At 39.7% G+C, this 15,574-nt stretch overlaps 1 protein-coding gene and 1 non-coding gene across 2 annotated transcripts; one reads left to right on the forward strand and one right to left on the reverse strand.

The window, feature by feature from the left end:
• The first annotated feature begins 1,070 nt into the window (after positions 1 to 1,070).
• On the forward strand, positions 1,071 to 3,583 carry LOC110790068 (40S ribosomal protein S29). Its single transcript, XM_021994802.2, has 3 exons — positions 1,071 to 1,231; positions 1,354 to 1,453; positions 3,387 to 3,583. The coding sequence occupies exons 1-3, from the start codon at positions 1,170 to 1,172 to the stop codon at positions 3,393 to 3,395; spliced, it is 171 nt and encodes a 56-aa protein (XP_021850494.1). The 5' UTR covers positions 1,071 to 1,169; the 3' UTR covers positions 3,396 to 3,583.
• A 4,805-nt stretch (positions 3,584 to 8,388) lies between these two features.
• On the reverse strand, positions 8,389 to 8,495 carry LOC130460268 (small nucleolar RNA R71). Its single transcript, XR_008920193.1, has one exon. It is a non-coding gene; the product is annotated as a small nucleolar RNA R71 (small nucleolar RNA).
• Between the last annotated feature and the right edge of the window lie 7,079 nt (positions 8,496 to 15,574).

Consider the following 15,574-nt stretch of genomic DNA (forward strand, 5'->3'; position numbering starts at 1 on the left):
TGTACAAATATGAATCATCTTAAAATATAAGATAAAGGTATGTAATGTCCTTCCAATGGATATTATGTCATGGTCCAGAAGAACCATAAATAACATTATTAGCTATATTTATACCTCCAAGTTGGACGATGATATTATTATTTATCATGTATTTTCATGACCAAAGAAATTTTGGTCATTATTGATTGAAAACTACCATTTATGACCTCCAGAAGAAGGTATATATGTCCAATATGTATGAATAAGTTTTGTATAAGAAAATGTATCTATCTAAGGTGAAGCTAAAATATTATGTTATCGAGAAACTCGAAAACAAACGTATCGAATGAGAAAGAGAAAAACAAATGATCTTACAGTTATTATTTTCAAAGCATTGGTGATAAAGATATTCACTTCATTTGTTCAAGTGGAGAATTGAAGATTCAAGTTAAACTTTGGAGAATCAATTTTCAAGGAACTTCATGCTGCAACATTTGAGAAGCTACTCAACAATATTGGATGGATTGCACAAAAGATCTCAATTGATGTATTCATCAGGGGGAGAAATACGTGTTGCACTCTTTTTCCCTTAACCAAGGTTTTGTCCCACTGGGTTTTCCTGGTAAGGTTTTTAATGAGGCAACATCTCAAGCGTATTATGAAGAATGATGTACTCTTTTTCCTTCACTAGGTTTTTATCCCACGGGGTTTTCCTAGTAAGGTTTTAACGAGGCATAATCTTCAATAATGGACATCCAAGGGGGAGTGTTATGAAATATTATGTGGATGCCCATTATACCCCTAGTATATTTCTGGAATATTCTAGATCTAGGGTTTATTGTTCTCCAAACAAACCCTATTATATTGTATGTATATATACCCTATTGTTCATGGAATAAAACACATCGTTGTTCTCTCCCAATTTCTCTATCTCTTTCTCTCTATTTCACAACAGTAATATATTTTTTATCAACTATTTAAGGAAAACATTACTTAACTTTAAAAGCCCTATAAAAAGACCCAAAACCTGCATTGGGTCGGGTAAGTGTAGGGTCCAAAATCCAGCGAATAAAAACCCACTCGTCAAGTCGTCATCTACTCATCTCTAATCTCTCGTCTTCAATAACAAGCGACATCGTTTCTAGGGTTTATATTGGAAACATTCAGAGAGCCGGAAAATCAGTAAGAAAATGGGGCACTCTAACATCTGGAACGCTCACCCTAAGAGCTATGGTCCTGGATCTCGCGCTTGGTACTCTCTTTTTCTCTCTCCATTTATGTTTTGTTAAGCTCAGTATTTCTGATGAATTTGCTTTCCTTTTCTGGGTTTAATATGATGTTTAAGTGCGTTTTTCCTTGTTCAAATTATGGCAGCCGAGTTTGCGGAAACCCTCACGCAATCATTCGCAAGTATGGTTTGATGTGTTGCAGGCAATGCTTCCGTAGCAATGCGAAGGAGATTGGTTTCATTAAGGTAATTTCTTTTCTCTTTTAATTGCATATGATTAATCAAATAGCGGTCTAATTTAGTCTATAATTTTTGAAATTCACGAAATATTGGGGGTATTTGTATATTATTTTTACAAGGATTTGTTATTTTTCATTCTTTCTGAATCTATTTGAGCTTAAAATTAATTTGTCGGTTTCCTTGGTTTAATTGAACTTAAAATGCTGAACATATGGGTTTCCAACATTAGACGTTAAGATTGAGGAGTTAAGCATAAAGTTGGGGTCCAACCTTTTACAATTTTCACTATTTGGGACCTTTACCTTTTTTTTTTTCACCGTTAAGGACCTACTATTCATTTTCCGGTCAAATTTAACCCAAACATACAAAAGATTAGTCCCTTTAGTTAAAAGTTTAGGTCCTTGAGTTAAAATCCACTTGACACAATTACAATTATTTTTTCTATATTTAAAGTGTGCTCAATAGCCAATGAACAGAAAGAGAATAAAATTATTTTTTTGTAGGGAATAAAATTTAAATCAATTTTATTTTGAAGTAAAGAAAAGTAATTCAGTCCAAATACAATAGTTTGGTCATATCTCAAAATACCCAGAAAACAATAGAAAATTAATATACGACAAAAGAATTTCTAGAAAAATGCCACAAAAATGTAATGCTAGTAAAATGAAGATGAAAAATATTAATTAAAAAGAAATGGTGAAATCGAAGTTAAGACCGGCCAAGGTGCTGCAAAATTGAGTTGCGATATTGATTTTAAGTTGTTAAGTGATGCAGCTTTGTTGTTCTTGAAGGCAGCCATATTTCAGCCTTCAAATGCAACAAATTATTTACCGTGTTTTTTTAATTACAAATTACACTTTTTCTCCTACGGCTCAAGAGTACCTGTGTGGCCATGTAGAGTGATCTACGTACTCCGTATGAAACAATGATATCTTCCCTAATTTTCTTCTTCTCTATGTCTATTTGTTAACAATATGGTTCTTATCATCAAGCCTTATCTTCACCAGATGTAGCTCATCGATCATCCGAGAGCTCCAGTATGATTACACTGCTCTTCTGCCCTTATCTATCTTCTTCTTTCCCTCTATTAATTCTAAAGTCAAGCATATCCTTATCTAATTTACAAGAAAAACACCAAAATTTTAAACACCGAATTCGGATTTTGTATTAAATTTCTCAAAACCAGCGATATCCAAAACAAAATTGATTGAAATAAGTGTGAATTTCTTAATACTCAAGAGGAGAGCGACGACATAAGGGATGAAAGAAAATTGATGATACGTATAAATTTTGGAGTATGATTTAGGTGATTGAATTGTAATGAAAACAGATGAAAATATGCAGGGAAACTGGGAAAGAAAGGAGAGGGGCTAGGATTCAATTACCCTTTTATTTTATTTATTTTTATTTGATTTATTTGGCTGTAAAAAATATTAAAATTTTAATTTTAAAGGATTTCATCTCTTTAGTTTTTACATTAACCACCGGTGAGTTAAAGTTGGGTTAAGTGGCCGGAAAATAGAAATGAGGTCCTAAAAGGTGAAAAAAAAAGGTGTAGGTCCTTAAAGGTGAAAAATGTAAAAGGTTAGACCCAACCTTTAGCTTAACTCTAAGATTGAGTATGAAACACGACTGTAGTTACAACAATGCTTGCCTAACTTTCTTCCGGTTCCTCTCTGCCCCTTTCCTCCCCTTGATGACTGCTAACCAGACACATTTTTATGAAGAAACCATCATAGTAAATTGTTGGTGTCACTTTGCTAACCCTTTTTGGTTTGGTGGTTCCTCTGATGTATCTGCCAATATTTGTTGTAGGAAGTATGGCTGTCTTGTTAACTTGAGTTTGAGTTATAATTTATAGTGTGAGTTGTATGTTGTTATCTATGGAAGGTAGTATATTTCAAATCGTCTAACCTACTTTTCCCTTTTTGATTTTCAGTATCGCTAAACATGGCATGGGAATCCACTCCAGAAGCTGTTTGAAGTTTTCTTAGGCTAGGCAATGAATTTTATTTTCTATGTTGTGACCTTTATGTAAAGGTCTGGACTACTGAACCTGTGCGGTTTTGAATTTCCAGACATTGCTGAATGTAGTAGACTTAGATTTTCAGATAATATAATCTATTTGTGCTTCAATATTGGAGTAGTAGTACCTACTCTTGTGCTGTTTTACAATATGCAACTTTTGTATTGAAGCAGGGAGTTTTATCAAGTAGATTATGTATTTTAATTTGAATAGAAGCAACCATTTTGCATCTTTCAACTTATCTTCCGGAGCTTTCTGAGAAAACATGTTGTACTCTATATCATCACTAAAGCCAATCTCTATCCCTATTACAAGTTTTCTTACTTAACAGATTTACTACTGTACTCTTGACCTCAAACTGAATAGCTTTGACAGTGTTCCTAATTGCTAGCAACTTCAAAGACCTAGCCGTATCAATATTCAAAAGGTCTTGCGCGCACAAGGTGTACAATAAATTTATTGTACACCAAGATAACTTTCATTAAAAAATAAATAACTTTTACATATATAAATGTAACTTTTAAGCATTTTTAGTCAACTTTTACTCCGGTGTACAATATTTATTGTACACCTATTATAAGTAAGAATTTGTGATCAATATTTATGCCTATAACAAGTTTTGTTACTTAATAGGTTGACTACTCTACTCTTGACTTCAAAGTTCAAACCGAATAGCGATGACAGTGCTCCTATTTGCCAGAACCTTCAAAGACCAAACTGTTGCATTCCTAGCTTTTCAGATGTTATAGACTAAGCTAGCAACTGCGGTGATGATGATTGTCTTCCTGACTTTACTCTTGCTATACCTTTGCACCCACTTCAGTTATGGGTTGATGGCATTCCTGCTATGCCGGAACCCTAGCCAAGACAAGTAGAACTAAAATGGCAATCAAAGAAGAGAGGAGCCAATGTTTCAGCACAAGAGGCACACGAGCTGATTTTACATCTCCTTGATTGAGTACTCTGCAGAGCACAACCAATGGCTAGACTGCAATTGAGTTGTTCTTAACTTTGAAGACAAACTTCACTACCTAACTAATAGCAGCAGCAGAGCAGTGAACTGTTCCCACACTAGTTTTCCTTTACATGCACTGCATGAACCCACTTGACCCAAAGGTTATCCTGCTTCTGAGATATAACATGCTTGTTTCCCCACAATAGCTTGGTTCCACAAAAGCAGGTTCCTGAAACCTAACCTACCATGACACTTGGCGGAATCAAAGAAAAAATGAATCAATTTTCGCTACACAAAACTTCGGGGTTCAGGTCTACTATCCTCAAAATTACCAAACCACATAAAAGATCTGCGGATGGTGTTAAGTCTCTTAAGAATAGCTCTAGAATAGAGGAACATATGAGACCAATACACACTTATACTCATCATGACATAATTGACAAGCTGACCTCCCAGAAAAAGAAAGATTCGTGGAGCTACAAGCCATGATTCTTCCAGTCATCTTATCAATAAGAGCATTACATTACTAGCTCTAAACTTGCAAGGGCTCAATGGAACCCCCAAGTACTTGAAAGGCAAGGACCCTAGGTTGAACCCAGAGATCTCAATTATCTCATGAAGTTGGTGCTCAGTAACACCACAATAGTAAATTGAGGACTTTTGTGGGTTAACAACCAATCCAATAGTGTCAGTGAATACTTGAAACCCTTCTAACATCAACTGTATCATATCTTTGTCTCTTTTAGAGAACATGAGGAGGACATCAACAAAACATATGTGGTTTATTTTTAGACTTTTACATCTAAAGTGGAACTTGAAGTTAGGGTATTCCCCTACTGTCTGCATAGCTATTGAGAAATACTTCTTGCATGGAGTGAAAATCAATGGTGAGAGAGGATCACTTTTCCTTAGCCCCCCTTTTGGATGTACTAAGTCTATGGGAACTTCATTGATCAAGATAGAGTATTGAGTTGTGGTTAAGCAAGTCATGATCAGTTGAGTGAAATGGTTAAGAAACCATAGGTCATGCATCACTTCATCAATGAAGTCCCATTACTGTATCATACGTCATCTTGAGGTCCAGTTTCATGAAGCAGTTAGGTTGAGGTTGCCCTTTGCAAAGTTGACCCAATCCCATTGGATGTCCGAGTTGAATGAATGGTGTTGTTTTTCCTTCTTTGTTTGATGCTGTATTGAAAGGCTCTACTGTTCTCATCTCATTGCTCCAACTATTGCATTTTAGCAGTTTGGTGAAGGAAGGAAGTCAGATTAGCATGAACTATTCTATTAGCTGCTGTAGTGGTTTTCTCTTTAGAGGCGAGGTTGGCATTAGTAGGGTCAGAATGCAACCTCTCATGAACTCAACTAATTGCTTTAGAAAATGTAACTTCTCTTCTTCCACGTAATTGTTTTCCTATTTTATTCAAGGTTCTAATTAAGGTCATCCTTGATCCATTTGAGGTTTTGGATGACTCTAAACATGAAATAGCCATAAACATACTTTTGCCAATGTTCTTCCACAATAGGTATGAACTTACTTGAAGAAGTCCACATGTTATAGAATCTAAAAGGCTTTTTCTGGTGATTAGAAAGTAAGTACTTAAGATCGTTGGACAATGGTCATAATCCCCCTCAAGTGACTGCCAGTGCTCTTCATCTCAGTGAGCTTGCAAGTAGGCAATCACTGCCTCATTCATTGAATCTATAAAAGTCTAACCAAAGACTCAATTCTATCATCCATCTCCATGATGGCATTGAAGTCTCCCATTATCAACCAAGTTGCCTTATTCACAATAGCAAAGGTGGCCAAAGTTGACCATAGGTATGTTAGGTTATGAACAATCTAATTAACATGGGGAAAAACCATAATTGTGATATGTGTGTTTTATATAGAGTTTTCACCCCCGTCCCTTAGTACTTTTCTGCATCAAATGAGCTCTTAGGAGCCGTTTTTAGTACTAATATGTGTTGTAAGTGTGCCTTGAGTTTCAGGATTTGTTCGATGAGAAATTAGCCTTTTTAGGCTTGTTTCGCGATGATATAGGCCACTACACGGACCCCGAGTAGGTTCGGGATGATTACGGTCAACCCTTGGGAGCCTAGGATGCCTATGTTCGAGCCCCGAGAGTTAGACTTGGTGCTTTGAGTGAAGGACGATGCATTCTGCAAATCGCCCTTTGAGTGGAGGGCGGAATGAGAAAACCGGGCGAAGAAAAAGACTTTTGAAACTTTCAACGGGTGCCCGATCGGGCGGGCCTCGCCCGATTCGGATCGGGCGTCCATCCTGGAAGGCATATAGAGTTTTTCTCATCCGCCCGATCGGGCGGAATTTCGCCTGATCGACCTGCTTATCGAGCAGAATGCCCGCCCGATCGGGCGATGCCAACCTCTGCGCCTTTTTCGCGAGTTTTATTTCCGGTTTTGAGTTGTATTTTGGGCAAACTATAAATACTAAGCCCTTTTATTTTTAGTGACATCTTATTTTCTAGTTTTCAAACACTTAGTTTTATTCTCATAGCTTAGTATTCTCTCAATTTGTTGCAACACTTAGCTTTTAATTTCAATCAAAATTCAAGCTTTCATTATTCATTGTTCTTCATTTATGTATTAATTCTTACTTTGCTTCATTATTTTGTTTTAATCATGTTTTCAATAGTATTAATTGCTTTGTTTATTGTTAATATGAGTGAGTAGTCAAATTTCTAGGGTTTTGGGGATCCATGAATTAATATGAAGGGATGATTGAATGTTGTTGATTGTTGGTATTTTGGTTAATCCCTATTGATTGGTTTCATTTACTTTGCAATTAGATTTGCGGAGGTTTTAATTGTGTTAGTCAAGCAATATCAAGTTAATATTCGAGAGATGCAATTTGATATTTAGGCTTGTTTCAATAGGTAGAATTGGAATTGATACGTAGCGAGAGCCCGTTAATTCTAAGTCTATGATTAGTATCGATTCGAGAGAGCATGCTAGTCTAATTAACTGCTTTATTAATTATTATTGATTGTTTATCATCCTGGATTATCGTTCATTGGTGAACCTATGGCTTAGAACTTTTAATGTTTGAATTATCCCTATTTTATCTTTGTCGTAGTTTTAGTATCAAAACCAACCCAATTCTTGTTCGTAATAGTCTAGACTTTAGTTTTAGTAATGGAAAGAACGCCTGTTTCCCTGTGGATACGATCCCTACTTCCCTTACTATCTTGTTAGTGGACTTAGGTTTATCTTTGATTAGGTGATACGACTTTAGCCTGTCAAATTTTGGCGCCGTTGCCGGGGAAACAGTTTTATTTTCTGTTATTAATTGTTTATTCTAGATTATTGTTGGTTACTTCTCAAGGAACCCCCGTTCCTTGAGACCGGATCTCACACCTGTTTGTAGTTTCTTTGTCTATGCCAAGGACTAGTAATCTTACTCCGTTCGATCCTGAGCCCGAAAGAACCTTTCGTAGACGAAGAAATTTCATCGCATAGTGTGGGAATTACTCTAACTCTTATTCTGATCATAATATTGGCGGTCTTTTTCCTTCAGATACATATACAGTTTCAGAGATAGAGATGGGTGACGAAACACCACCACAATTTTAACCAAGGCTTACAGACTATTCTAAGCCAAGTCTGTCTGTGCTACCCAAGGCAATCATGCCTTCTATTGCAGCTGAGACTAACAAAATTGAGCCTGCATTGATTAACATGATTGAGAGACGCCAGTTCGGTGGGGAAGCAGGTGAAGACCAAAATCTTCACATTCAATCCTTCATCCAATACTGCTCTACCATCAAGCAGAAGGGATTGACTCCGGAGCAAACTATGGAGATGCTTTTCCCGTTCTCTCTGAGTGGGAAGGCAAAGTTGTGGATCAATGGGTTGAATCGAGCAGCCATGAAAATTAATAACTAAGAGTCTTTGGCCCTTGCATTTTATGTGAAGTATTTCACGCCTGAGAAGACAGCTCGTCTGAGGAGCCATATCATTTCTATTACTCAACAAGCAGATGAGAGTTTGTTTGAGGCATGGGAAAGGTTCAAGGATCTACAGAGAGAGTGCCTACACCATGGTTTGAGTGACTGGTTCTTGATTCAACAATTTTATAATGGTCTGGGTAATGAGTCTAGACTTATTCTAGATTCAGCTGCTAGTGGGAGATTCATGCAACTTGCTGTGACTAGAGCTATGGAGGTGATTGAGGAGATGGCCATTTATAATGCCTAGTATGGGAATCCTAGAGGCCTATCTAATAGGGGTGGTAAGCATGACTTGAATTCCATAGAACAACTAACAGTTCAATTGACTGCTTTACATTACAAGTTTGATAATATGCAAGCAGCAAATGCTCAATCTGCTCAACCTGTTAGTGTAGCTGCAATGAATTCTCAAACCGTCAATGTCTGTGATAGTTGTGGGATGTCTGGTCATTATGCACAGGAATGTAGGAGCTCTATTGAACAATGTAATGCATTCCAGTCCCACAAACAGAATAACCCATACTCTAATTCTTACAATGAGGGATATAAAAACAATCCCCTACTATCATACAGGAGCACTAATATTCAGAACCCCCACCAGGTTCAACATCCCCCACCACCACAACAACCATACCAACCACGGAATAACTACAATCCACAGTCTAGTGGACCGCCTGGGTTCCCTAGACAACACACATCACCTCCACCACCACAACCTCAACCCACACAGTCTGACCCTATGCTAGTAGATATGAGGAACATGATGTTGCAGATGCAGAAGTCTCTAAGTGAAAAGAATGCTAAAATTGATGCTCTTACAGCCCATAATAAGATCATTGATACACAGTTGGCACAAATGGCTACTACTCTTGCAGGGAGACCCCATGGTCAACTCCCTTCACAGCATGAGAATAGAGAAACTGCAAATGCTATTACATTGAGGAGTGGAAGAGGTTATGATGGTCCTTCTATGCCCGTAGAGGTTGATTCTGAGGTGTCTGCTAGTGGTCTGGTTAGTGAGGAAACACCAAAGGTAGTTATGGATGGTAAACAAGCTGAAAATGTAGTCTTTGAAAAAGAGGTTACAACTGAGGTTAAGAAAGGGACAAATATTCAAGTACCACCTATTGCACTCCCCTTCCCAAACCGGCAACTCAAGAGTAAGCTAGAAAAACAGTTAGGCAAATTCTTGGATGTGGTAAAAAACTAGCAGGTAACGGTTCCTTTTACTGAATTGATTTTACAGGTTCCTGCATATGCTAAGTTTATGAATGATATTTTGACCAGGAAACGTGCTTTTTGTGAGGTAGAGACTGTAGCTTTTACTGAGGAATGTATTGCTTATTTACAAAACAAGTCTCCACCTAAACTTAAAGACCCCGGAAGTTTTTCCATCCCATGTAACATTGGCACCGTTTTTATTGATAAGGCTTTATGTGATTTAGGTGCTAGTGTGTATGTTATGCCCTTGTCTTTCTGTACTAAATTGAACATGGGTGAGCTTAAAGTTACTAATATCACTCTGCAAATGGCCGACCGTTCTGTTAAATACCCCTTAGGTGTTTTAGAGGACGTCCCCGTTAGATTAGGTAAATTCTATATACCTGTGGACTTTGTAGTACTAGACATGCAGGAGGATTCTCAAATTCCCATTATCTTAGGTAGACCCTTCCTTCACACGGCTGGGGCGGTCATTGATGTTAAAAGTGGGAAATTGACTTTGTCTGTTGGGGATGATAAGGTGAATTTTAATATGAATAGTGCCTTAAAGAGTCCCATGCTAGAGGAAGAATAATGCTATCGAATTGATGTAGTTGATTTTATTATGCGAGATAACGTCTCCCAAGTTCTCGAAAGGGATCCCTTGGAGGCAGTGCTTTGTTGTGAATCTTCTGCAGGTGATAGCAGTTCTTGGAGTGCTGAAGTGGATGCTCTAGAGTTAGCTCTTGATGGTGGAGAGTCTGAACCCGAGGAGAGCACCAAAGTGAGGAGGTTAGTTCGGCCGGTCTGTTCTGTAAAAGAGGTAAAGAAACCCGAACTTAAACCTCTTCCTGCTAACCTGAAATATGCATTTTTGGATGATTAACAACTTTGCCCTGTGATTGTCAGTACTGCACTTGATGCAGACCAGTTGTCCCAACTTCGGGTACAGTATTGACGATTTAAAGGGTATTAGCCCTGATTTTTGCATGCATAGGATACATGTAGATGATAATCAAAAGCCATGCATTTAACGCCAGCGTTGTTTGAACCCCATCATGCAAGATGTTGTAAAAGCTAAAGTCATGAAATTTCTTGATGCGGGTATTGTTTATGCTGTGTCTGATTCTAAGTGGATGAGTCCTGTTCAGGTAGTGCCAAAGAAAGGGGGACGACTGTGGTTAGGAATGAGAAGAATGAATTAATCCCAACTAGGGTGGTTACAGGTTGGCGCATGTGTATTGACTATAGGCATCTGAATGATGCCACTAAAAAGGACCACTTTCCCCTTCCCTTTATTGATCAAAAGTTAAAAAGGCTAGCCTGTCACAAGTTTTTCTGTTATTTGGATGGTTATTCTGGCTTTTTCTAAATCCCTATACATCCAGACGACCAGGAAAAGACCACCTTCACCTGTCCCTACAGTACTTTTGCATACCGTAGGATGCCCTTTGGTTTATGTAATGCACCTGCTACATTTCCACGTTGCATTTTCTGAGTTTATTGAGTCTATCATGGAAGTGTTTATGGATCACTTTAGTGTCTATGGTACTTCTTTTGATTCCTGTCTGGTTAATTTGACTAAAGTGTTGAAAAGATGTGAAGAATATAACCTGGTCTCAAATTGGGAAAAGTGTCATTTCATGGTTACTGAAGGGGTGGTCTTGGGACATTTGATATGTGATAAGGGAATCCAGGTGGATCGAGCTAAGGTCCAAGTGATTGAACAATTTCCCCCTCCAGTTAATGTGAAGGGTGTTAGAAGTTTTCTTGGTCATGCGGGGTTTTATCGCCGCTTTATCAAGGATTTTTCTAAGATTGTTAAACCACTGACCCAGCTCCTCCTCAAGGATGCCCCATTTGTGTTTACGGATGCTTGTCTTGAGGCTTTTGACAGGATTAAACATGCACTAATTTCAGCTCCTATCATCTGTTCTCCCGAATGGGATCTTCCGTTCGAGATAAGGTGTGATGCAAGTGACTACGCAGTTGGGGCAGTTTTGGGTCAGAGAAAAGAAAAGGTCTTGCATGCTATCTACTATGCTAGTAAGACCTTAGATGAATCTCATGTTAATTATGCTACTACCGAGAAGGAGCTTCTAGCCATAGTCTATGCCTTGGACAAGTTTCGCACTTATCTGATTGGGTCCAAGGTGATAGTCTATACTGACCATGTGGCCCTTAAGTATCTTCTCCCTAAAAAGGAAGCCAAGCCTAGGCTTATTCGATGGATACTACTGCTACAGGAGTTTGATCTAGAAATCCGCGACAAGAAAGGGGCTGAGAATGTGGTTGCAGACCACTTGTCTAGATTGAGGAATGATGATGGTAAAGTGTCTACACCGATCGATGATTCATTTCTGGATGATCACTTACTTGCACTTGCCAGTCAGTCACCATGGTTCGCAGATTATGCGAAATACATTGTAGGGGGTATTCTTCCGTCCGATCTTACATATTAGGAAAATTTGGTAATATTAATCCAACCTTTGACCGATTTTCTTTTATTAAGCCCACCTACGACATATTTTTTAATAATCCCACCTTTATTACCAAACAACTTTTATTGGGCCCAACAGGTCATAAAACTGTTGTAAGCGGCATTATTTCTCTACATGGCAGTACTCTCTCTCGATATATTCAGTCATCATCATTAATTCATCACCATCTCGTTGACTTTTTCACCGATTACCGGCCACTTAAGCCCAATAAAAGTCGTCGGGTAGTAAAGGTGGGATTATTAAAAAATATGTCGTAGGTGGGATTAATAAAAGAAAATCGGCCAAAGGTTGGATTAATATTACCAAATTTTCCTACATATTAACAAAAGAAGAAGTTCCTACAAGATGTTCGGTTCTACTTTTGGGATGATCCTTATTTGTTCCGTGAAACTGCTGAAGGGTTGTACAAGCGATGTGTTCCAGAATGGGAAGTCCATGGTATTATTAATAGGTGTCATTCTTCACCTTATGGTGGTTACCATGGACCTTCAAAGACTAATGCTAAGTTGTCGCAGTGCGGTTTCTACTGGCCTACTATGTTCAAGGATGCACAGGCTTTTATTATGGCTTGCGATGCGTGCCAGAGGGCCGACACTATTTCGAGGAGGCACGAGATGTCACAGAACGGGATTCTTGAGGTCGAGATTCTTAATGTGTGGGGGATAGACTACATGGGGCCATTCCCATCGTCCAAGGGTAATCTGTATATCCTTGTTGATGTAGATTATGTGTCCAAGTGGGTAGAAGCCGTTGCCTCGCCTACAAACGATGCTAAGACAGTCATCTCCCTATTCAAGAAAATCATTTTCCCCATATTTGGAGTACCAAGGGACTTGATCAGTGATGGGGGTTCACACTTCTATGAGAAGCATCTGGATGCGCTCCTGCGCAAATATGAGGTCTACCATCGTACATGACTAGCCTACCACGCTCAGACGAGTGGGCAAGTTGAGGTCTCCAATCGAGAGATCAAATCTATACTTGAGAAAGTGGTGGCAAAGTCTAGGAAGGATTGGAGCGACAAGCTTGATGATACTCTATGGGCGTATAGAATTGCTTTCAAGACACCTATTGGTACTTCCCCGTATCGGTTGGTGTATGGTAAAGCATGCCATTTGCGGGTAGAATTGGAGTATAAGGCTTACTGGGCGATCAAAAAACTCAACATGGATGCTAGGCTAGTCGGTGAAAAGCGGCTACTACAGTTGAGTAGGCTAGATGAGTTTCGATTGCAAGCCTATGACAGTTCCCGTATCTACAAGGAAAAGACTAAGCGATGGCACGATAGTCACATCCTTCATAGGGAGTTCGCGGTGGGCGACAAGGTTCTATTGTTTAATTCTAGGCTTAAGTTATTTCCCGGAAAACTTAAGTCTAGATGGTCTGGGCCGTTCACCGTGACCATGGTTAGCAAGTTTGGATCCGTTGAAGTAGAGAACAATAATGGTGAGCGTTTCAAGGTGAATGGGTAACGTCTGAAGTTGTACCATGAAGGGGCTACTGTAGGAGTGGTTGAGGCTCAACACCTCAATCCTTCCGCCCCAAGATGTGCATATTTGAGGTAATGAGGTCGAGCGGGACCTAGAAATAAACCAGCGCTTTGCGGGAGGCAACCCGTATTTTTATCGCTTATAGTAGTGTAATTTTTCCATTTTTCTTTTCTTTTGTGTGTTTTTAATATAGTCCTTATTACTAGAGAGGTGAGATGAGGGAATTTTACTGTTTGGGTGTTTAGTGGTGTGCAGGCTTAAGGCTCCAAGTTCGAAAAAGCGAAAAAATAGCTGAAACGGAGTACTTTGCAAACCGCCCGATGGAGACCGGGCGAGGACCGCCCGATCGGGCGCGCACCGAAAGAAGAAAAGTAGTTGAAATTCTCCCGACCGGGCGGAATACGCCCGATCGACTCGATTGGCGAGTAAAAAGCCCGATCTGGCGAAGCTCAGCCCGATCGGGCGCGCACAGAAAGTAGGAAAAAGGTTTATTTTGCCCGACCGGACGAAAGTTGCCTGATCGATCTGTTTGGCGAGTGAAATGCCCGATTGGGCGAATTTCCGCCCAATTGGGCGGTTGGTGATGACGTCACAGGAAAGCTGGAGGATGAAATCTGGGTGAAATAGGAGGTTCAGGCAGCAACTTGCATTCGCCTGATCCGGATCTGGCAAGGCCTGCCCGATCGGGCGCGCGTCGAATCAGGCAAAAGTTTTTAATTTCGCTCGATCGGGCGAGCTGCTGCCCGATCGGGCGAAGGGTGATTTCACGGGTTTAACTCACGAATTTCCCTTCCTTCCCTCATTCTATTCTTCATCTTCATCTTCAATTCTCTCTCTTCCTCCATTAATCCCCAAACTCCAAAATCTTCAAACCTTCATAACTCCTTTATTCCTCCACCAAATTCATCACACCTTACATCAAATTCATCCTCTGACAACCCTCTACAACCTCCACCCATTTAATTTCATCTTTCTCCACTCTACACAAAAACCCCAATTTTTCCCAAAAACCCCAAAAATCCCAAAAATTCAGATTTTCTCCTCCTACCATGGCAAATCGACCCAAGAGGACTTGCACCATCACTTGAAGGAACCAACAAGAGGCTTCCACAAGCCGGGCTCGTGAGCCAACACCACTACGCCACCACGGTTTGAATCCGATCCGACTTTTCCGGAAATCATTATCACTACGAAGTGGAAACGGGATCGGCTCGCCCACCTCAAATTGAGGGAGGTAATTCCTACACGCTTTATCTGTAAAAAATCATTGAATGATATGGGAATAGAGCAGGATGTTAAGAGGGTGTTCTATGGTGTTGGCATGAAAGACACGTATGGCATGATGCATTTAACTTTTAGGAGATTAACGCTTGAATTTCTGAGTTCTTTGTGGTTAGAAAGGAATGGTTATAGGGATGTCACTAGTGTGCACTTTCGTTTGATGAATCGTGATGTCCATTTAAGCATTCGTGATTTTGGTAGGATATTTGGTTTATCGACTGAACATAGTAGGAAGGCCGGGAGTGCCCATAATAATTGTGAGATGTGGGGCAAATTGACCGGGAATAGCTCACCCCCTAGCATGCAACACTTGCATGCTTCCCGGATACAACACCCCGTCCCCATTGTGTTTTACAGGTTCTTGGGATTCATTATATTTGGGAGGGAGGAGAACCAAAACATTAGGAGCACTAAGTTGGAAATCCTAGGTGGTTTTGTGCTGGAGGGGGAGGGGAGATACATGATGAATTTAGCCCACCACATGGTTTCCCACCTCTATTCGGTGGCCACTAGTACACATAAGACCCACATTACCATTGGTGGGTTAATCACCCACATTGCTATGGCCACGATGGGCTTTGTTGAGGCCAACCAGACACCGGTGTTGGGTAGTAACTTGCTGGACTTGGGTTATTTTGTTGGCCTCCGCCGCCTTCAAGGCGAGCATGGGTTATTTCGGCCGGGTGCCAGGTACTGGATGTTT

This window comes from Spinacia oleracea, chromosome 4 (genome assembly GCF_020520425.1).
Source record: "Spinacia oleracea cultivar Varoflay chromosome 4, BTI_SOV_V1, whole genome shotgun sequence".
Classification (NCBI taxonomy): domain Eukaryota; kingdom Viridiplantae; phylum Streptophyta; class Magnoliopsida; order Caryophyllales; family Amaranthaceae; genus Spinacia; species Spinacia oleracea.